Raw genomic sequence first — 24,328 nt, forward strand, 5'->3', positions numbered from 1 at the left:
CAAGAGAGTTAGAAGGACAGAAATTGAGTGTGACTTCAAGTGGATTGACCTAAAGGACCCAGAGAAAAGACAATTTTGGCTCTTAGATTTTGAGAGATCAATCAATTGTACAGAAACTTTAATTTTAAAAACTTAAGTAAGCACTTAGGATGCTTTTTTATGTTACAGGTGTTATGAGTTAAGTTTTTTTTCTCTGAACCTGTTTCTCTGCTTTCTCTCCATTGTTTGTGTCAATCCTTTTTCTTTCCACAGGGGTGGGTGGGGAAGGAGTGAATTTTGAACATTCTTACTCACTATCTGTTTTACTGCTTCCACAGCTTCAGTTTTTTTTCCTAGTTTTGGTTTGTTCACAATTGTTTTTGATGGAAATGAGAGAAAATGCTTGAACGCATTAGAGAGTATCATGTGTAGTTAAGAGGAGTGCACAGAACAAATCAATTAATGCTCACTTAATATTTGGGGAAATTGCACAGGTCATCAATCAGCACAAATCTGTTTTAAAAAGACTGATTAAAAATCATTTGAGAATGAGTAATGGAAAAAAATCTCACCGGTTTTGTCTTTTTCCCTAGTCTTTGGGAATCTATTGACAGTCAATTTCCACTCTTGACCCTTCCCTGTGCACAGCCACCCTGAGCTGTCTACACTTCAGCCAGGATGAATCTATCTAATGGACCTGTGCCTTGTGAATCAGTTTGATTTCTTCAATGACAAAGGAACCTGTTGCTCAAGTTAAAACTTGACCATTTGAACAACTGATCACAATTTAATAACCTCCAGATATTCTAAATTCCAGAGAGAGACTTTGAATACTATTTTTTCAATAAAAGTTATTTCTGAAAGATTTCAGGATAAGAGGGCTCCCTATGATCTACTGACCACATACAATTGTGCTCAAGCTCATTAACATGAAGGGACAAAAGTTCTGCATAAAATTTTGCATCAAAAATCCACTTATCTTGGCCAACAAGTAGTAAAAGTGGAATCTGTAATCTTTTTCATTCCTCATCCTCTACACTGTATGTGTGCAGGCTAATCTGAAAGATTCTGCTGAGTGGACACCTGAAAATATCGTTGTGATGTTGCATACACAGGTACATCATCTAGTCTTCTCGTATTGAATGAGGCTCCAGCGCGTGCACCATCCCGCAGTTCACATCCCCAGCTAAAAACTCTCTGCTTCTAGTTTTGAACTTCCCGTGATCAAAGTTTGAGATTAGAACTTCAACCTTGCTAGTGGAATATTCCTAGATTAGACAGACATTAGCGTATCAACTTCTTATATACCTGATTTATACAGGGTTTTGCTTTCTTCTTCAGGTCTCCCATGAGCATAAGTTGTTAAATCTCCAGAAAATATCTCATTCGGCTGACCTTTTCAGGACAAGCATTCAAAAATAATAAGTTATGCCTATTAGGTTGTATGGTGACACCAGTAACCATAACTATGCACCATAGACAGTTTAAAAAATATATATCTATATATAATATAGATATACACAAAGCATATAAAGATAACATTTGACCATGTTGCAACATATGAAATATTGTTTGTTCTTATGAAATTATCTGAAGGATAGTTATCATAACTAACGATCTTCCTTCCATCCTCTGTAACCTTGAGGTATGTTTAACAGGTTTAAATATTCTGCAGTGCCCACCCACTGTGGGTACTATGGACTGCTGTTAAAGCAACTCGCAGAACGTATAAAGATGGGTGGGAAAGCAAATTGTGAGGAGCACACAAAAAATCTGCAAAGGGATATAGACAGGCTAAGTGAGTCGGCAAAAATTTGGCTGATGGAGTATAATGTGGGAAAATGTGAGGTTATCCACTTTGGCAGAAATAATAGAAAAGCAAATTATAATTTAAATGGAGAAAAATTGCAAAGTGCTGCAGTACAGAGAGACCTGAGGCTCCTTGTGCATGAAACACAAAAAGTTAGTATGCAGGCACAGCAAGTAATCAGGAAGGCAAATGGAATGTTGGCCTTTATTGCAAGGGATATAAAAACAGAGAAGTCCTGCTGTAACTGTACACGGTATTGGTGAGGCCACACTCTGGAGTACTGTGTACAGTTTTAATCTCTGTATTTAAGGAAGGATATATTTGCATTGGAGGCAGTTCAGAGAAGGTTCACTAGGTTGATTCCAGAGATGAGGGGATTGACTTATGAGGAAAGGTTGAGTAGGTTGGGCCTCTACTCATTGGAGTTCAGAAGAATGAGAGGTGATCTTAGTGAAACGTATAAGATAATGTGGGGGCTCGACCAGGTGGATGCAGAGAGGATATTTCCACTCGTTGAGGAAACTAAATCTAGGGGATATAGTTTGAAAATAAAGAGCTGTCCATTTAAAACTGAGATGAAAAATTTCTTCTGAGGGTTGTAAATCCATGGAATTCTCTGCCCCAGAGAGCTGTGGAGGCTGGGTCATTGAATATAATTTAAGATGGCGATAGACATATTTTTGAGCGATAAGGGAGTAAAGGGTTATGGGGAGTGGACAGGGAAGTGGAGCTGAGTCCATGATCTTGAATGGCAGAACAGGCTAGAGAGGCCAAACCGCCTACTCCTCCTATTATGTTCTTATGTACACAGGTTTTCTCTCCCTCTTCCTGGAGAGGTTCCATACTTTTACTTCCCTGGAAACTGGCTGTAATATATTCAAGTATACTATGGAACTTTTTTGGTTTTGGCTAAATGGTTTTGGCTTTAAATGAATGTTACAATTGAGCTCTGTTTCATTGTTTAACCTAGTTTGAATTTACCCCCCCTCCCCCACTGTAATTGTCCTAATGCATTCTTTGTATTTATCAACAGTACCAAGTACTGCTCCTCAGCTGTCCTTGTCGATTACCACCCTCACCGATATTCGGGTTACATGGCTTGCTCTTTCTCCAGAGCTTAGCCATGGTAAAATAACAAAATACCGCATTGATTACTGCACATTGAAAGAAGGTATGTAGAGTCTAGTTTGTCACACTTGTACTGTTTGAAAATAGAAAGTATTTTGAAGATACTGTTTAGATTTCTATTTTCCTTGTACTTCTCAATTACAAAGCATGATGACTATGACTTAGAATATTTGACATTTTGGCCAATTTTAGAAGAGCAATCTTTCATTTTTGAAAAATGAGAGCCTATTCTGTCAGATGAGTGGAATAACATTGAGTAGACAAGGCCTATATTCTCTAGCGTTTCGAAGAATGAGAGGTGACTTCATTGAAACCTACAAAATTCTTACAGGGCTTGAAGGGGAGGATCCAAAGGTCACAGTCTCAGATTCTAGGGTCGGCCATTTAGAACTGAGATGAGGAGACATTTCTTCAGAGGGTGGTGAATCTTTGGAATTCTCTATCTCAGAGGACTGTGGAGGCTCAGTGGTTGAGTATATTCAAGACAGGGATGATAGAATTTTGGATATTAAGGGAATCAAGAGATATGGGGGTAGTGCAGGAAAATGGAGTTGAGGTAGAAGATCAGCCATGATCTTATTGAATGGCGGAGCAGGCTTGAGGGGCTGAATGGCCTACGCCTGCTCTTATTTCTTCGGTTTCTCTTAGTAACAGGATTATTTCTGTGCATCTCTCCAACAAATTTTTTCTTTTTCTATAAGGAAACAGTGTGAAACTAACTAGCTGTGCCATTAGTGCTCAGGTTATGTTATATCAGAGTGATGTTTTTGTTTAGTTAGCTTTATTCATTAGGGGCCCAAATTTCCCCAAACCCTTTTTCCGACGCGCACTCCCGAGATGCGCCGACTTTGTGCGCTCAAAACCGAGCCAAAAAACTTACTAACGATTCTGGCCACTCTGCTGTGTGTCCCAGGCCCTGGCACAGCGTTTCTCGTGGAGTGGCGGGGGGTGGGGGGGGGGGGGCGGAGCTACAGTTGAAAACTGCCGGCAGCTGTGCGCATGCGCAGTGGAGTCTGCACGCATGCGCAGTAGCTCCTCGCCCTCCCAGCGCGACCTGCAGGCTGTGAGCCGGACCCGATGTTCGCCGCCCCTATCTCTGGCCGAAGGGACGATCCGATGTTCGCCGCCCCTATCCCTGGCCGAGTGGTCTGTCGCACAGGCCAGCCGCTGCCGTCCCACGCTGAGGGCTACAAGAAACAGGTTGGTGCGGGGGGAGACTTTTGATCGGGGTTGGGGGGGGGGGGGAAGTGGGGAGATTTTTTAAATGATTTAGAAAAAGTCTCTGTCAATGGCACAATGCAACTGGCTGTTGAGGTGAGAATGACCAGAGAAAACTTTCCTTCGGTTTGGTCTCTCAGTACCTGCAAATATCTGGTCGTAACTTTTGTGTTTTGGTAGTAATCATGACTTAGGTCAATTTTTTTTAAATCCCACCAATTCTTAGTGAACAACTGCATGGATGCCCATAGATTCCCTGTTGGGAACATTCCAACTTGCCTTATTGGGGAGTAACTGCATGGGCACCCTCGGGTACCTTGCGCAAGTGACCATCATTCATAGCCCTGCTAGCAAAATATTTGATTCATAAATGGTTTTATGAAACCTTTTGTCTCTGATATAAATGATATTAAAAAGTGCATATTTTATGAAGCTTTATATCGTGGAATATGTAAATTATGCAAAAGTTACAGTACAAGATCGGTATTAGTTGTGGAGATGTTTAGTGCTTTGCATGGTCCTCTGTGCTTCCTTTCTCTCTTTTTCCCCCCCCCCCCCCCCCACCCCCCATATCTCTGGCTACCTGCGCTGATTTCTTAACTCTCCGCAAGGGTTTTCTGTGCGGCCACATACATTGGCCTAAGTTAGTTTGGAACAACTATTAGCTGTCCAAACTGGCTTAAATGGCCAAAACGGCTGGTAAAGTCCCCTTTTGAAAAAAAACCTAAACTTTAAAAAAAAACCTGACTGACACTGGCGCAAATTAAATGTGCAGAATGGGGATTTTTAAGATACTTCAGAAAAATCAAGTTGCTCCAAAAAAACAGAGCAACTCTTGGGCAAATTTGGGCCCTATCTCTCAAGTTTCATGCTACAAAACCCATTATCCTGTTTGACAGCTCTGTTGGTAGTTTTTCTCATGCTTACTACTTCAGACCCTCCTGGGGATCAGAACATCTACTCCCATCCACTCCCTTTTATGCTGCAGGCAAAATACTGAGAATAAAACAGGTGTGAGAGTCAACTGGACTTTGAACTGTTCACCATTCTGCTCACTCGGTTCGGCTGCATTTTCAGCTGCACTTACTTTTCAAATTTCTGACTGGTTTATGTATTATGGGTTGTTGGGTTGGTTTTTAGTGAGCATGTTGTATGAGTAGGCAAGACATCAATTTATGTTCTTGTAGAGAAGGCGTCTGCAATAGTATGTCTGTGCTTCAGGAATGTCAACACTATTTTCCGGTATAATGTCTGCTGTGGTATGCTACTGCATTGAAACTTTGTAGGAGAGCTTCTGTATTAACATAAAACCAGCACTTGAATTATGCTGTACATTTCGGGTTTATTCCCTCTCGAAATCAGACGATATACATACAGACTCAATGTGGTCTTCCACCCAGCACATGGCAACACAGCGCAGGCTGGGTTAGGTTTTTGTTGCCTACTACATGGACAGAAATCCCAGTTGCCAAGAATAAAAGCTTCATTACTTGTTAAACAAGCTAACTATTAATTGAATTTAAACAGAGGGAGTAAACCTGCTAAGCAATTTGCATGATCAACATATCGTATTGTCCTGTGAGATGAGTTGAGCAAAGTTGTTACTCTGTGGACAGGCAACATGACAGCCATATTTAATGAATGTATTTAGAGTTTAAGATTGCAGTGCAGATATTTCCTTGTTCTCTCCAGAAAGTGAACATTATTAAACCAACATCTCAGCATGAAACATTACAAATTATTCCAGAGTATCCAATGATCAGTTGAGTTTGGGGTTGTCTAACCAAGTTGCCCATACCATTATACCAAGTTGTAGTTGTATATTTGGCTACTACTGTTGAAGTGTGAATAAGTGCTTCACCTTAGGCCCATATACTCGGGCAGATAAGATTTTAAATCTCCCAAGTATCATTTTGCTGTGGAAGCTCTACTGGTTGTTGGAGTCTTGAGAGCAGAGATCACATTCCGATCAGAATCCTGTCTGAGAGTTTAATTGTTGAGCAGTAAGCACTAAGACACTAGCTCTTTCAGCTTTGGTGATTACCACACTTGTTTTTTTTACCACTAAATGTCTTGACATTGCAAAATGCAAGAGATTTTTTTCCTTGCTCCAGTCAATCTGTTAACGTAATCTATCTTTCCCCTTGTTCATATTGTATCTTTGTGCCCATGGTGTCTGCCTTGTAGCAGGCTATCAAAGGCACATGTGTGAGGGGGAAATCACACTCATTTGTTAGGCAAGCCACATTTGTTCTATGGCTATAAAGTGAATTCATCCTTCCATCATCAAACCTAAACTTGGTGTTATCCAAGCGTCACCACATGAAACAATGATGGTATGATGAGTTTCTGTCATGTACAATAAAAACCATTTTAGCCATCAGATCAGCTCGGCTCCATGATCTAATATTCCATTTACTCAGATCCTTAAGGAATGAATTGCCATCTATCCTGATCTCAAACTCTGACTTCCATTTTTAGGTGCTTTTACACTATAGGAGTGCAGCCAGAGGCAGGCACCTGGCCCTCCTTCCACCAGCTGCGCTTCATAGTGTAAAGGATGGGGTTGCAAACCCACAAAAATGTGACAATTGAAACAGGATCCTGGAACAACCACAAAAGTAAAAGCACACATTATAGAGTTCCTCCTCCTGAAGCAGTCCTGATTTGGAAGCCTGCTCATTGTGTCCGTTTGGAAGACACAATCTGAAGGTACTGTAACTCACTCCAGCAACTTCTGTTTCTGCAAAGGAGTTCCTTCCACAAACGAACACAACCTTTCCACTTTTGCTCCTCTATATACTTGATTGTTTCTAGTTACAGGTATTTGGATTAATGACATTGTTCTCCAGCCAAGCAGACAGCGTGTTCCCAGCTTATATCAGTGCCATTGTATAACTGTGTTAAGTGGGAATGTGGAATGTCTTAAGTTAACCTGGCTGCCAATTCTTCTCTTCCTCTTTTCTTATGAGGATGTGCTTCACCTGTACTCTGCTGGTGGCTCTTCTGAAACAGAGCACAAATTAGGAATTTGCCTTGGGATGCTTTATTATGTTAAAGGTCCTATATAAATGCAAATTGTTATTGTTGTGAAATCTTCAGATTCCCAGCTAGACGAGCAGGTGCATATTTAACACATTAAAAATCTGATGTATTTACAGCATAATGTCCGTTGTTTCTATAACACTTCTATTTATCAAGAATACTTGTAATGTGATTAAAGTAAATACGCTTCTTGTATGGAATATTCAGTCCATTATGTAATCATTATCAAAGTTCCTGAACCTGAAGTTTAACCCCTCTGGCACAATGTTTCAGTTATGATGTAAATGGATTTAAGTTCTTAGTTTATATTTTTGGTTTCCGGGCTGCCAGAAATTATGTCTGCAACAGATTATATGGAAATGTAAAGATCTCTTTATCTTGTAAAACTGTGGGTTCTTGACTGTTTTTATTCAGTCACAGTTAACAAGTACCACCTCTGTTTGTGTAACAGATCAGATTTATTCAATTGAAGTTGATGGGAATGAGACACATGTCACGCTTCCTACTGTACAATCGAAAATTTACAAAGTTCGGATTGCAGCAAGCACCACAGTGGGATACGGCGCACCATCAGAATGGACCCAGCATCTAATACCAGAAAGAAATAAGCTAATAATGGGTAGGAATGATCTCTCTTCAAATTAGCAGATTTGTTAAAAGGTAGATTTTCCATGAAATACGGATTGTGTACATCCTACATTATTTAACACACAGAGCATACCTGGTATAATGTCATTTTTCTTTACTGTACATGATAGAATACGTGCAATGTCCATTCCTGTTTAAAGTTCACTGTAGAATGCATGTTGTCCATTATAATTAAGTGAGTACCACCTACCAGGCATGTTCATTAACTATATCCCACTAGAAATTTCTTAACTTCAGTACTTTTACTCTCAAAGAAAAATAAGACTTTCAGAGAAGCATGTATAGTGGTGTGTTTAGACAATTCGTCCCCCAGATTTATCTGCATACATTTAAGTCAGAGTTTACGGGTGTTCAATATTTCCTTATGTTCAAGACATGGGTATCTACATCAGTGCATACACTGCAGTTTTGCCCTGCTCCAAAGACCACCCTAAGTGGAGGAAGTGCATCCGGAAGGGCTCCTCGAGTATCGTCGCCGAGAGCATGCAGAAATCAAGCGCAGGCAGCGGAAGGAGTGTGCGGCAAGCCAGGCTCCATGCCCGCCCTTTCCCTCAATGACTATCTGTCCCACCTGTGACAGAGACTGTGGTTCTCGTATTGTACTGTTCAGCCACCTAAGAACTCATGCTAAGTGTGGAAGCAAGTCTTCCTCGATTCCGAGGGACTGCCTATGATGATGGATGGCTCTGCTAATTTTCACAAGTGCTCACAAATCATAGAAAACATTAGGTATGGAGTCACTCCACTGTAACTGGCCTGCTTGCTGGTAGAGTAGTATATTATAATTAAGATTAGTTTTAATTAGAGTTGCTCAGCACTGATTCAGGGGAGCTGTACCCATCATTCCTATATTGTTATCTGCTTCCTTTTGAGTGCAACACTGATCCCAATATACCTTGGTATAAGGAACAATAACCTTTAATTTTTTAATAAACTTGCAGTTGTTGTAGTTTAGCCCACAAATACAATTTTGTACTTAGGAGAGAAATTTGGGTATTGGGCTTGCAACCAGCAAAGCTGCCACTGCTGACCCAAGATGCTTGATTACAAACTTGAGACTGAAGCATTATAAATGTATACCTGACGTCTGGGGATTAAAAAAACAACCCTACAAAAACCTCCACTACCATACATGACTTCAGAAGCTGTTTGTATCCCGTTACTTGTAATTGCTGTTATCAGTTTGAAATGGTTCAAATAGTAATGACCTGTTCTGTTTTGCTCCAGTTCCATTTGCTCCCACAGAAATTAAAGTTAAGGCAAAAGTAGACTCTCTGCTGGTCACATGGCAACCACCCTCTAATCAAGTCCAGATCCAGGGTTACAAGCTTTATTACAGAGAGGCAGATGTAGACGATTCGAGCAAAGAATTAAGTGACACTAATGGAGATGCACACTGGACAAAAGGACCAATACGACTTCGAAGAAAAGTAAAGCAATATGAGATTACGGGATTAGGTTAGTCAAAATAAACTAAGCAGAATTTTCATAGCAGTGTCATGGAGTATATTTTTATGAACTACATAATCTTTGCAGAAAGTGCAGATTCCAAATGGAAATAAATGGTGCTACAGGTTGAAGCATTGCTTACAATTCTACATCAGTGAGGCTAATTGCTTGGTTTCAGTATTTCGGTCACTGGTGTGCTTAAATTTTTGTGTTTGTGCTTGAAAATTGTTATCCGCTCACTAAGTGTTCCTCAACGCCAGAATATGCAACACTATATATGGTTTAGCAGTAAAAACTTTGTCTTGGCCCGATATATTTTATTTGCCAGACCCAGATGCTCCCTGCCAGAATTATGTGAGGGCTGAACAGTCTTCTTCACAAGTGGATAAATATGCTTCCAATAAATCATACTTCTGTGACTCCATAAATCTGTTTTATCTCTTTGGTTTCCAGTTCCTTTTTTCCAAATTAAACTTGTATTTGAGAGTCATTCACCTGCCAGAAATCTGTGTTTTGTTTTTTTTTCTGCTCATTTGTTTTGCCCCAGTCCATTAGAAACGGTGATTTTTTTTTAAACCTCTGTCAATTAAGCCCATTTACTAGGGGGTAGTTCCAGTCTACTTCAGACTCTTGATTGTCCACTGCATGTCTAGCATTGGTGAGTGCGGACTTTAAGCTAAATGAAGCAAAGCAAGAATGGAACCATAGTTTCCCCCTCAAATATAACAACGTTTAATAGAATGCAATACTGTACAATCTCTAGCTCCTCCCCCAATCATAAATCACTGTGGGGTAAACCAGTGACTGGTATGCATTGATGGTGGTCACATTTTATAACATAAATATGGCTTCCACTTTTCAGTGTTTCAGTGACTCCCAAAGCAAGCGCTCTACTCTGAATGCCTTCACGGCAAACGAGACAAAGGTGGGCAGAGGAAACGTTACAAGTACACCCTCAAAGCCTCTCTGATAAAGTGCAACATCCCCACTGACACCTGGGAGTCCCTGGCCAAAGACCGCCCTAAGTGGAGGAAATGCATCTGGGAGGGCGCTGAGCACCTCGAGTTTCGTCGCCGAGAGCATGCAGAAATCAAGCGCAGGCAGCAGAAAGAGCGTGCGGCAAACCAGTCCCACCCACCCTTTCCTTCAATGACTATCTGTCTCACCTGTGACAGGGACTGTGGTTCTCGTATTGGACTATTCAGCCACCCAAGGACTCATTTTTAGAGTGGAAGCAAGTCTTCCTCGATCCCGAGGGACTGCCTATGATGATGATGACGACTTTCATTGATGTTACATTAATTTTTTATAAAAGGGAAATAATCATTTAAAAAATTGGCCGAAAACACAGAACACTAATTATCAGTCTCGCTGTGCAGCATGGGGAGAAAGTGTTAAAACAACTCTAGAGTGGAGCAGAGAGTTGGAGATGAGTTTGAATTCTGCTTTTCTTCTCCTCTTTCATCCCAGAATTAAATGTTATGGTAGTGGTAAGAATGCATCAATTATTAAATATTACTTTCAGCATTTTAGTATTTAGACGTTGATGGAAAAAAAACCCTGTTCTCATCATTTTCAATTGCTGAGCATGAAGGGATTTATCCATCTTGATACTTCCATTTTAGTAAGTGAAAAAAAATCGAGCAATGTGCTTTTGAAAAATGTAACAGTTAATATTTGAAAATAACAAGCTAAATATTTTTCTTGGAAACTTTGTAAATGCCTTCTATTTGCAGATATTATGCACCATTTATGAAGAGCATTGAAGTGAATCCTCAGTAGACGTACCCTCCACAAGCTCACCCACAGGGTGATGTTGCACATAAGCCATTGTGCCACCAGATGGTGCACCAACATTCCCCTAAGATTACTTTCACTCCAAAATTATTTTCACTCCATAGAGATCTTGTATGTTGTACAATATTTAGCAATGTACCTATATCCCTGTGCACTTGTTTGAAGCTATGTTATATAGAGCACCCAAGTCTGTCCAGCCTCTGATACAAGAACCCAATGTTTCGTCTTGGGTCATAGTCTAAGGATAAGGGGTAAGCCATTTAGGACCGAGATGCGGAGGAACTTCTTCACCCAGAGAGTGGTGAACCTGTGGAATTCTCTACCACAGAAAGTTGTTGAGGCCAATTCACTAAATATATTCAAAAAGGAGTTAGATGAGGTCCTTACTACTAGGGGGATCAAGGGGTATGGCGAGAAAGCAGGAATGGGGTACTGAAGTTGAATGTTCAGCCATGAACTCATTGAATGGCGATGCAGGCTAGAAGGGCCGAATGGCCTACTCCTGCACCTATTTTCTATGTTTCTATGTTTCTACTCTGCATATTGTTGTACGGAAGATGAAAAGAACCTCACATGTACAAAGTTTCCAAGGAAAACATCTTCAAATATTAACTGTTACATTTTTCAAAAGCACATTGTTAAATATTTTTTTCACTTACTAAAATGGAAGTACCAAGATGGTTTAAGTTTTCAGCTTAAACTGATAAATCACTTCCTGCTCAGCAGTTGAAAATGGTGAGATCAGGGTTTTTTGTGCCTAACACAAAAGACTGGGAAAAAAAACATGCAAAGTTCTTTTGAGGAAAAGGAGCTCTACAGTAAGTTATTAGGCAGCAGGAGGTAACCCAGCATGTCCTTCACAGCTACAAGGGATCGATGCTATGGTCTATATGTGAGGTTCTTTACATCTTCCGTACCACAATATGCAGAGTACCCAAGGTGTCTTTCCTCCTCTGATGCACCTCCACTTCCTCTAACAGCACAATCACTCACTGCTGTTCCGATACTGAAGCTGAAAAGTTTTGACAGTTCATCTCTGGAGTTCCAGAGAAGTGTGAGGTTTTGAATTCCTGATAAATTATGGAGGGGGACATAAAAATTTTAATTACAGTAATTTAGCCCTTTGAATTTATTACAAGTGAATATTTTTCCACTGAAGGAAACAACTGCCTGCAGATTTTTTTATCATGGGTGATAGTGAAGAATGACAGGTATTTTTTCCTCTCTCAACTGTTTGAAAATCTCCTTGTACACCCTTTGTATCCAGAATCAGAAAATTCTGCTTGTACTGTTACCCAAAGAAACTAAAAGTTGTATACCACATCTGCAGTAACATCTGCTTCAGTATTTCACACATTAATGCATATTGTCCATTGTATTGGCAAATAGCCCTATTATGTTCGCAGGTTATCTGCTACAGTGTTATTAATCAACAATACTTATTGTCCATGACATTCTTCTGTCTGGTTTGGAGACTCTCTCACATTTGGCTTGTCTTTCATGCTGATATATTGGGGATCTGATTTCTCAAGAAAAATTTCTTCTGAACTGCGACCTGTCTGGAAAATCACACCATTGCAAATAAACTAGCATTTTTTTTTAAATGTGCCTCTTGCCTATGGCTATAAAAAAACAATTTTCAAGTTTTATTCTACCTGGGTAAACGCATGCCACCTCAATTTATAATTTATTCATTTTGGATCCCCCAGAAGCATTGCCTATCTTCCATGTACATAACTCCTCAATCTGTTCTGGAGCATTGACCACTCTGTCTTGAGTCGAAAGGAGCATGTCTCTATATATGGTTTACTTCTGGCCAGTGCAATTATCAAAATTATCTCTGAATGATTCAGTTTGGATCTCTACTCGGTCAGTAATGGAATAATTTAGAGCCCTATTTGGAGTAAAGCAGATAATGGTCCGAAAATTGCAGCTCGCCGGATCCGTACGAAGTGCGCACGGACCCAGCGAGGCCTCGAAAAAGCTGGTTCTCGGGGCGCCATGCGCATGTGCTGAAAACTGGCTTTTCCGATCTGTCAAGATTTCTCGAGACAGATCCTGCGCATCCCTGGGAGAAGGGACGTTTGCGCGGGAGAGATTGGGCTGTTTGCCCAACTTCTTGCCCAGCGAAAGTCCTTCAAACTTTTACGCCTGGTAAAAGCAGGCACATAGCTTACTTTTACCACCATAACACTTTTAAAACATAGAAAATTAAATTTAAACACTCATTTTTATATTTAAAATCCTGTCCATTTAGGTACGTTTATTTTTAACACTATTAAAACACATTAAAAAATATTTTTTTTCTAAAACATTTAATTACATTTAATTTCAATTCATTTTAAATGTGAGATGTTTTATTTATTATGCTGTGTTTTAGGGGTTTTTCTCATTGATACTAATGGGAGCTCATACAAACAGCTCCCATTTTTATCAATAATACTGCATAGTGATTGGTGGTCCAGGCCCATGGGACTCCGGTACGTACGTACATGAAAGACACCTCTCCGTGCGCTGCGCAGTGAATCTAGGTCTTTGACCGGAATCCTAATTCTTCCGGGACCACCAGGTGCTTTTGTAGATTTTTTTCGGGTCGGAGGCATTCATACGAAGAAAGTCTCTGACCGCAATTTTCCCTCCATTCTTAATTTTTGGTTGCTGGAATCAGTGGAAGTTTAAAATGTTGGTGTGTTCTGTGACACAGCTTCTTTGATGTTGGAGAAATGTGATCAGATTGATGGTCCTCTACAGGATTGTGACCAGCACAACATCACAAGATTTGCAAGCCCTAATTTTGTGTTCATGCCAGGAGCACAAGACCTGATGCAGCTGTGCCTCAATATTTTGTATTAATCCACAATGTCAGCACCAGCAGGTTTTGCATACAACTTATTCTGGAGACACACTTCTCTTGCGCGGGGCTTGGTTCCTTCTTGCAGAATTTCCAATGCAGAATTATAATCACTTGTTGAATCAGAGTTGTGGGAGGATGCATCAAATTATGGAACTCTATGGTGTGCTCAATGCAATTCGAGTTTCTGTGCTTTTAGCACCCACCAGGGTCAAACTTGTAAAATATCTGACTTTGTTACCATTGCCTCTGATTGTATTCTGATGTCTGATTTGGCATACACAAGAAGCATACCACTCCAAACTGAAATGCTTGGTTATTTTTCTTAATTTGAAGTTTTTTTTTTATGTTTTCAGCAGTCAGCTATGCATAAGATGCAATCTCGTTGAATTTTAATTCCACAGTCTAAAATCCTGAAAAGTGCTAATTTTAGATCTGAAATTGTTGACAAACATCAGTTACTGATTGCTGAGAACATACAGAAAGCAAGCGCAGGCAGCAGAAGGAGCGTACGGCAAACCAGTCTTCCCACCCACCCTTTCCTTCAATGACTGTCTACCTGTGACAGAGACTATAATTCCCGTATTGGACTGTTCAGTCACCTGAGAACTCACTTTTAGAGTTGAAGTGAGTCTTCCTCAATTTTGAGGGACTGCCCATGATGATGACTTGTATTGAATTTTAATTTCAAAAATCTAATTCCATAAAGTACTGGACAATTATAACATTATATGAATGAGATTGGACCAGTATTTTACATTGTCCAGATTTATCTTACATTTGTTATCTATAATGCACAATTTGCAAAAGAGGTGTGATTATATGTTTGGTATTTTATATGACTTTACAGTAGGGTTTCTAACCCTCCTGAACTGTCCTGGATTCTCCAGGAATTAATCTCCTGAACATTGCTGTGAGCAACCTGGGAGAAAAATCACTGGGGATTCTCAAAATGAATATTGAAAGGTGAATCAGATTTATCTAATCAGCGTCTCGTTAGTTTCATACATTCATGGAAACACTAATCCAGTCGCTGTTTGAAATGCCAAGATAACGTGCACTTGTCCTGGTTCATTCATCTTGTTTGTGTACTGGTGCTCCCTTACGGCACTACTGTGAAGTCAGTGCTGCAGTCTAACTCGTGATGAAATCTCCCCAAATATGTCCAACCAGAGCTGGCAAAACCCTGTTATGGGTCATAAATTATTTGACGTTGCAGCTGTAATCGTACTCATGATGTATTGTTCAATACTTTTACTGTTATATGCAATATGAGAAGAGTTTCAATTTTTCCAAATGTTTAACAACCATGGGCTTGAAGTTCCATTTTTGGTCTCCGCTATGATTCCGAGGCCTAACATTCGTTAAAAAATGCAGCCAGCGGTTAAAAAACCACGTTGCACGAGGATTTGTAGTGCAAACCGCGATTTTCTGCAACTTTTCTCCGAGGCCGATACCGCTGCGAGTTTAGCCTAGGGAGGGGGGAGAAAAAAAATCACAAACATTCACCAGACCCCTTCTATCGAATCGCTGCAAAAGAATTAAAAAAAAAAATGAAAACTTTAACGTACCATTTTTGCGGGTCTTCGTACGTGCTGCAGTTCCAAGGGCTGCAACGCAGGTTTTTCCCAGCGTTGTTTTGGGTCCTATCTACGGGTGTGCTGCGAGCCAAATTTCGGGTGAAAGCGCTTTTTCCAGTCTTGCACGCCGGCAGTCCGCTCCCCAGCGGTATTTAAAAACCGCCGGCGCAAGACTTCAGGGAATTTCCTGCCGCACTGTTTTCCACCAAAAACGGCTGAAAACCCTTGCGCAAGGTTGGTGTTGCAAAATTCTTAATTACTACCTCATACTGGAAATTATTTTCATTTAGTGTAAAGTAGAATCAAAGGAAATATTGAAGCTAAGTATTTCTGTTCACTATTCCAAGTAAAATTTTAAATCAGAAGCATTCTGCACTTTTGTTTTGGTAGCTGAATTATTGGCATACTCAGGCTAATGGTGTAAGCAAACTCTGCATAATTAGTATTATTTGAAATGAGATTCTTAATTGTAATATGACGCCATTGAGCTGGACGTACAGCTCACAGTGTGGTAAGAAGTAATTGTATCATATGTTGCTAAGTGTTCTAACAATGCATGTTCCCCTGCTTCACCGCACTTGAATAGATCTTTATTGGCTCTAGAGAGCACAAATGAAGGTTACAAAACCCGCTTTCATCAGGCCACAGTACCTGGGGTATGAGACTAAAATAGAAATGGAATTGCATTTCATACTTGAAATAATTATATTCAGCAAATTGCAGGTTTTTTTGGTATAGAGGGAGAGTTTTCAGTTAACTTGCTGTTAGTTAATTAGGATCATTAGCAGAATGCTGCAAATATAAATTGTACATTAAAGCAACTATAACTGAAATACAATTAGCTACACAACAGTATTAGTGGAATAGTGATAAAGGGGTAGAAATAAGCATAAGCCTGTTCTTTGTCCCAGACTTGCCATTATGGAGGCAGTACACCCCCAAAGCAAGAGACCTGAGGATGGATAGAAATTGCTCCTCTGCATACTTGCCAAGCTGCGTCCACAGGCAGCTCGCCCCAAGGGAGAAACAGATTTTGGGTGGTTGGGCAAGTCCCGGGAGTGGAATTGGAGCGGGGGATGGGGCCGATCGCGACTCCTGTGAATTCAGGGGAGCGATCCCGCACTTTCTGGCTCCGTAGGAAGGTGTGCTCGAGGGCAAGTTTAATTCTCAACGGGGCAAGCCCGATGTCTGCCCTGCTCATGAAGGGATCAATTTGTGAAAGGGGTCCTTTATTAGGCTCCCAAATTGCATCTTTAAGGGGCCTCATGCCTGTTTTAAGTGTCCACTTAAGGGGCCCATGTTTCCACACGATAAAAAACAGGCGCCCCTCCGAACTGGGCGCCCGTTTTTCGCGCCTAAAACGGCGCCTAAAAAAAAAGTCGCGATTCTGGAGCGTTCTGCAGCTCCTTGTCTGCCTGGCGCGGCGCCCAGGGGGGCGGAGCCTACACTCGCGCCGATTTTGTAAGTGGGAGGGGGCGGGTACTATTTAAATTAGCTTTTTTCCTGCCGGCAACGCTGCGCGTTGGAGCGTTCGCACATGCTCAGTGTGTTTAAAAACATTGGCACTCGGCCATTTTTGTAGTTCTTTGTAGCTGTTTAATTTTTGAAATTTTTTAAAATAAAAGCACATTGCCATCAGCATTTGCAGCCTTCTCACTGTCTCCTCCCCCCCCCCCCGCCCCCGCGGGAAGAACGGGCGCCTCCTCTCCCCTCCCCCCCCCCCGCGGGAAGAACGGGCGCCTCCTCCCTCCCCCCCCGGTGGGAAGAACGGGCGCCTCAGGCTGACTGCAGAATACTCCGTGCCTGAAGCACTTTCACACAGGTAGGAAGATGGTTTATTTAAGTTTTTCTTTGCTTATAAATGTTTATTCAGGTTGGATTTATTTGTATAATATTTTAATATTTGTAGAAGTATAAATAAGGATTTATTGTAGAATTTAATGATTTCCCTTCTCCCCCCCCCCCCCCAACCTCGTTCTGGACGCCTAATTTGTAACCTGCGCCTGATTTTTTAATGTGTAGAACAGGTTTTTTCAGTTCTACAAAAATCTTCACTTGCTCCATTCTACTTTAGTTTGGAGTACGTTTTCACTGTGGAAACTTTGAAATCAGGCGTCAGTGGCCGGACACGCCCCCTTTTGAAGAAAAAATTCTGTTCCAAAGTAGAACTGTTCTACCTGACTAGAACTGCAGAAAAGAAAATGTGGAGAATTGCGATTTCTAAGATAGTCCGTTCTCCACCAGTTGTTCCTAAAAATCAGGCGCAAATCATGTGGAAACTTGGGCCCAAGATGTCTAAAAATGGCCCCCATGAATTTATCAGAGATCGATGCCTTCACTGTGCACAGGCTTGCCCCACTGCTAAATTGATATGCTTTGCGCCCTGTTTTACGCTCGAGAAACAAGTGCAATTCATACCAATTTCTATCCCAATAAAGTGTTACCGTAAATGACCTTGGCCAGTTCTGATTAGTACACCATTAAATGACCACAGCCACAGCCATTCCTAAAGCTACATTGGCGCTCCAACTTTGGAGCGCTGTGATGATTGCAAGCAAGGACATTTCAGGCAAGACTAGTGCTTGAAGAATATTTTTAAGCTGGATTTTGGTGTAATTCTGCCTAATTACAAAAAACTATTTTGTGAGCATTGGCTTCTCTCGAAACAAAACATCAGTGAGTAGAGCAGAAGCTGATTGCAGGTTCAGGTATCATATATATTTGTGTATAAGATGATCTTCCCATTCCCCTTATTTTTCAGTCGCAGAACCTGAAATAAATCCGTGACCCAAGGATAAGACCATATGATTAGCCAGAGTCAACAAGGTTTTCTGAAAAGGAAATAGTGTTTGACAAATCTAAAGTTTTTTTGAGGGTGTAACTAGCAGGGTAGATAAGGGGGAACGAGTGGATGTTGTACATTTGCATTTTCAGAAGGCATTCGATAAGGTGCCATACAAGAGTTGTTCCGCAAGATTAGGTCTCATGGAATTGGGGTTAATATATTAGCATGGATTGAGAATTTGTTCATGGACAGAAAACAGAGAGTAGGAATAAACAGCTCATTTTCGTGGTGGCAGGGTGTAACTCTTGGAGTGCCACAAGAATCAGTGCTTGGGCCTCAGCTATTTACAATCTATATCAATGACTTGGATGAGGGGGACCGAATGTAATATATTCAAGTTTGCTGACGATACAAAGCTAAGTGGGAAGGTGAGCTGTTAGGAGGATGCAAAGAGGCTGCAAAGGGATATATAGACCAGCTAAGTGATTGAGAAAGAAGGTGGCAGATGGAGTATAATTTGGGGAAATGTGAAATTATCCACTTTGGTAGAAAGAATTTAAAAGCAGCATATTTTTTACTAGTAAATGTTGGTGTTTAGAGGGATTTGGGTTTCCTTGTACAGTACACAAATCACAAAGTTAACATACAATTACAGCAAGCAATTAGGAAGGCAAGCAGTATGTTGGCCTTAATTGCAAGGGGGTTGGAGTATAAGAGTAAGGAAATTTTGCTGCAATTATACAGGGCTTTGGTGAGACCACACCTGCAGTATTGTGTGCAGTTTTGGTCTCCTTACCTAAAGAACGATATACTTGCCTTGGAGGGTGTGCAACAAAGGTTCACTAGATTGATTCCTGGATGGAGGGGGGATGTCCTATGAGGAGAGATTGAGTAGAATGAGCCTATACTTGATCTCATTGAAAAACACAACATTCTTAGATGGCTTTACAGGTTAGATGGTGAGAGGCTTTTTTCCCCTGACTGCAAAGTGCAGAACTAGGGGTCACAGTCTCCGGGTAAGGGCCATTTAGGACCGATGAGAAATGTCTTCACTCAGTGGGTTGTGAATCTTTGGAATTCTCTACCCCAGAGGGCTGTGGATGCTCAGCCGATGAGTATATTCAAGACAGAGATTGCTAGATTTTTGGGCACTAAGGGAATCAAGGGATATGGGGATAGGGTGGGAATGTGGAATTGATGTAGAAGTTTAGCCATGATCTTATTGAATGGCAGAGCAGGTTCAATGGGCCGTATGGCCTACTCCTGCTCCTATTTCTTAATACCCCTCACCATTGCTCCCTGGAAAGAGGCACAATTAATTTTAACGTGTTCACTGCCCCTTTCCCTGTCAATGCTGTGCACGTGCAGGTAATGAGACTTGGATCATTGCAAGAGAGTCCAGAATAGACAGAAGAGTGGGACCAACCCAGTATTAAGTGTCTATTACTGTGGCTCAGTTACAATACCATTCACAGTGTGACTGGCATAAAAGAAACCCCTACTTTCAACCCTAAAGGGTGACCTAATTTGCAGTCTTATATTTCTGCATGAGTATATATAGTATGTGCTAGCTTGCTTCTACTGAAGGATGGCTGCATTAAAAATGACGAGGGAAAAAAAATTTTTGATTTATATCAGTTGCAATATTTTAAATTGTTACAGCGGCAAAATGTTCTGGTTTGTCTCTCCAAATAATGCAATGGATTTACCTGTTTCCTCACTTAGTGTCGGACAGACTTTATGAAATTAAATTGATTGCATTCAACAAACAAGATGATGGATATGCAGCGGTATGGAAAGGGAAAACCGGGAAAGCACCTGTCCTAACCTTAGGTGAGCACCACTTAGGTGAGCGGATAGTAAACAAGTCCTAACCATAGCCCGAGAACGTTAAATTCTTTCGTTGTGCAAAAGGAATGTTTGGTAATGAATATTTTATTTCTCCTTATACAGCTTTTGTGGCTAAACCAATACTATTTTCTATAGTTTTGCAAGCAGTTCAGTTGAATTATTGACTTCGATAACTAAATACTGGAATAGAAGGTAATACAGGTGTATACAAGAATGAATTACACCACAGCATGTTTCGTTTTTCAGATCCCCCAGTGATGCTGCCACCTCCAACCCAACTACGGGCAGAATCCAATAGTTCCAGAGCAATTTGGTTACACTGGACCAGGCCACCATTTACTACAGTCCGGATTGTGAATTATACTGTGCGTTGCAGTCCTTGGGGGCTCAAGAATGCTTCTCTTGTGACTTATTTCACCAGGTGAGTTTGAGTAACTAAAGCTTTCTTGAATTAGATGTAATCGGTTACAAGTGATTAATCAAAGAGTTCGGTTAACATCCTAAACCATGACTGAAGTTTCTTTCACGTATAAATCCCAAGTTTAGATGAATGACCTTTTTGTTTCACCCCCGTTTCCGTTGATGAATTATAAAGGAACTTGCTAAATTTGAATAATATAAAGCAATTCTTGCTGAATAATAGTTTCAACAAAACTATCCTGATGGTGTGTGTGGTGTGTGTGTGTGTGTAATACTGATTTGTACAGTCCACATGCCCAAGACACATCCATGAAGATTTGGTTAGCGATTAAAATTCTAGGATGTATGATTTAGAAGCAGCAAAGAGATTTTTTTTAAAAAAAAAAAAGCTTTGGCTGCTTTTAACAGAATTTCATAAGACTTGTAAAAATGAGAACTTTTGATAGAGTTTTTTATCTGCAATGTTGGCTGGTGTGTTGTGTTCTCTGTTACCATTCTTCCTATAGTTTACTGCAGAGGTTTGGAGCCTGTGACCTCCTACGGGTGATTGCTGAGTGTAGTGAAATCTACAAGGCTTAGTCGTTCTGTGCATTGGAGAAACTGAAGTACAAATTTAGCAGCTATAATGCAGTATAGGGTAGGTGGTTGAACTGTATATTTTGATACAGTCCGTTGGCAAAGCTTCACACTCTACTTGTTTATGATGTAAGTGAATAATTTATTGGCCTTCCCAACAGTGTTGTCTGCGTGTATGTGCCAGATAAAGTTGTTTGATTAGCTTTTTCTTCATTTAGCAGCCACCGTTTAAGGACTGCTAATCAACTGCTCTGGGACAAATGTGTGGTGGGCGTGGAACAATGTCCTCTCATCCTGAGCACATCCTTGTAGGTGGGGTTGATGTTGGGTCATGCACACCTACATGATGCTCATTTCCCATTCTGTGGCAAGAAGAAAAGGTGGCAACATGTAACGGAGCAGCAGTTTGTTTCTTCCTTAGCGTGGAACAGTGTCCTCTCATCCTGAGCACATTCTATTTAGTGATTGTAGAGTGGTCTCTTTTTCCTCTTGGATTAGTTAGCTTTTGCTAGCTGCTACATTTTTTTTTTGTTGTATCATTTGTTCCACTTTCATCATTTCAAAACAAATAAAAACCAAGACCTTACTGGCAGTGAACACACTGCCAGCTTTGCATAAACCTGTACTACTGCATGGAATGGAAAGTTTGTTCCAGTGGTTTTCAGCCAAGTCTCTTGGTCCTCTCCCCTTATATCTCCAACATTGACCTGTGTCTGAAATCCTGCTCCATTCACGTGCATATTTCTGTAATTTCAGTCTGTGATAATCCTCTTGCATCATGATTGCTAGGAGAGCACCTCAATTCATGAAGGTCATTTGGAAATGGAATTCTAAAAACTATCGCGCTTGTCAAATTGGGATCTCAATCTAGTCCTGTACAAGTTGGTAAACCTCTTTGCCTGTAATCTTAAATTTGCATCACGGAAGATTGCACATTTGATGGCTCCAGTTTCAGCTCACAGTTAGTTAGAAACGAGCACTGGCCATCAGTTGATCCTATTTGTTTCGGCACTCTGATCAATATTTCCTAAAATGGACGTCCTGTTCTATATGTGGACTTGTATTTATTCTATACAGCTGCCAGAGGGCTCATTCCCTGGAGTCCCAAGGGAGCACAGGTATTTAAGAAGGCTTCACAGGTTGGAGAGGAACTCTGGAGACCTGCAATAAAAGACCATGGTCACACTTTACTTTGAGCTCACAGTGTTCAGTTTGACTCTTTCTCCACACACTACAACTGGTGACGAGATACAAATAGCGGACCCAAAGATTCAGAGAACAGTGGGTACCCTGGAGACATTTTCGGAGGGAGATGATTGGGAAACTTGTGGAGCGACTTGACCAATACTTCGTGGCCATTGAGTTAGATGGGGAAGAGAGTGCTGCCAAATGAAAGGCGATCCTCCTCACCGTCTGTGGGGCACCAACGTATGACCTCATGTAGAATCTGCTCACGCCAGGGAAACCCACGGAGAAATCGTCCAACGATTTGTGCACACTAGTCTGAGAGCATTTGAACCCAAAGGAAAGCGTTCTGATGGTGAGGTACCGGTTCTACACCTACAAAAGGTCTGAAGGCCAGGAAGTGGCGAGTTATGTCGCCGAGCTAAGACGCCTTGCAGGACATTGCGAATTTGAAGGACATTTGGAGCACATGCTCAGAGACTTTTTCGTACTTGGCATTGGCCATGAAACCATACTTCGCAAACTTTTGACTGTAGAGACCCCAACCTTGAGTAAGACCATAGCGATAGCCCAGGCGTTCATTGCCACCAGTGACAATGCTAAGCAAATCTCTCAGCAAGCAAGTGCTGCTACAAGTACTGTGAACAAAGTGATGTTGTTTTCGAATTGTAACGTACAGGGCAGGTCACACATACCTGCAGCTACACGTCCACAGATGTCTGAGTCCACCATCAAGGGTGATGAATGCAATGCCATTAACACCTTGTTGGCACTGTGGGGATGATCATCGTTTCCATTCATGCCGATTCAAAGGATGCGTTTGCAAGGGCTGTGGAACAATGGGACACCTCCAACGAGTGTGCAGGCGAGCTGCTAAGCCTGTTAAACCTGCAAACCACCATGTTGCAGAAGAGGATTACGACGAAACAGAGCCTCAGATAGAGGAGCAGAGGTACATGGGGTACACACATTCACCACGAATTGTCCCCCGATAATGCTGAGTGTTGAACTAAATGGACTCCCAGTGTCAATGGAACTGGACACTGGCGCAAGCCAGTCCATCATGAGCAAAAAGACTTTCGAAAGGTTGTGGTGCAACAAGGCCTCAAGGCCAGTCTTAACTCCAGTTCGCATGAAACTAAGAACTTGCACAAAAGAACTGATTCCTGGAATCGGCAGTGCTACCATAATGGTCTCCTACGATGGAGCGGTGCACAAGCTACCGCTCAGGGTGGTACCGGGCGATGGTCCCATGCTGCTCGGCAGGAGCTGGCTGGGAAAGATACGTTGGAACTGGGACAACATCCGAGCGCTGTCACCCACTGACGACACTTCGATTGCCCAGATCTTAAACAAATTTATTTTGCTGTTCGAACCAGGCATCGGGAAATTTCAAGGAGCAAAAGTGCAAATCCACTTAATTCCGGGGGCGCGACCCATCCATCACAAGACGAGAGCAGTACCGTACATGATGAGAGAAAGGGTAGAGATCGAGCTAGACTGGCTGCAACAAGAGGGCATCATTTCACCGATCGAGTTCAGCGAGTGGGCCAGTCCTCAAGGGAGACGGCACCGTCAGTTACTTTGTAATCGCCACAGATTCTATCAATCGTTTCTCCCTGCAGGACCAATACCCGCTACCAAAAGCCGACGACCTCTTTGCAACGCTGGCGGGTGGAAAGACATTCACGAAGCTGGATCTGACTTCATCCTACATGACGCAGGAACTGGAAGAATCATCAAAGGCCCTCACCTGCATCAACGCGCACAAAGGTCTTTTTGTTTATAACAGATGCCTGTTTGGAATCCGATCAGCAGCGGCGATATTCCAGAGAAACATGGAAAATTTACTGAAGTCGGTCCCGCACACTGTGGTCTTCGAGGACGACATCTTGGTCACAGGTCGGAACACAGTCGAGCATCTGCAGAACCTGGAGGTTGTTCTTAGTCGACTCAACCACGTGGGGCTCAGGTTAAAACGCTCGAAGTGCGTTTTCCTGGCGCCT

General features: G+C 41.5%; 1 protein-coding gene across 3 annotated transcripts in view; it reads left to right on the forward strand.

Annotated features, from left to right (window-relative positions):
* The window catches only part of igdcc4 (immunoglobulin superfamily, DCC subclass, member 4), a 137,391-nt gene that overhangs the window by 88,827 nt on the left and 24,236 nt on the right, over positions 1-24,328 (forward strand). For all 3 annotated transcript variants that reach the window (XM_070858444.1, XM_070858445.1, XM_070858446.1), the window contains 5 exons: positions 2,823-2,960; positions 7,632-7,799; positions 9,056-9,286; positions 20,016-20,123; positions 20,388-20,562. In XM_070858444.1, coding sequence (XP_070714545.1) covers positions 2,823-2,960; positions 7,632-7,799; positions 9,056-9,286; positions 20,016-20,123; positions 20,388-20,562 — 820 coding nt within the window. The remainder of the gene's footprint in view (positions 1-2,822; positions 2,961-7,631; positions 7,800-9,055; positions 9,287-20,015; positions 20,124-20,387; positions 20,563-24,328) is intronic.

This window comes from Pristiophorus japonicus, chromosome 17 (genome assembly GCF_044704955.1).
Source record: "Pristiophorus japonicus isolate sPriJap1 chromosome 17, sPriJap1.hap1, whole genome shotgun sequence".
Taxonomy (NCBI): Eukaryota; Metazoa; Chordata; class Chondrichthyes; family Pristiophoridae; genus Pristiophorus; species Pristiophorus japonicus.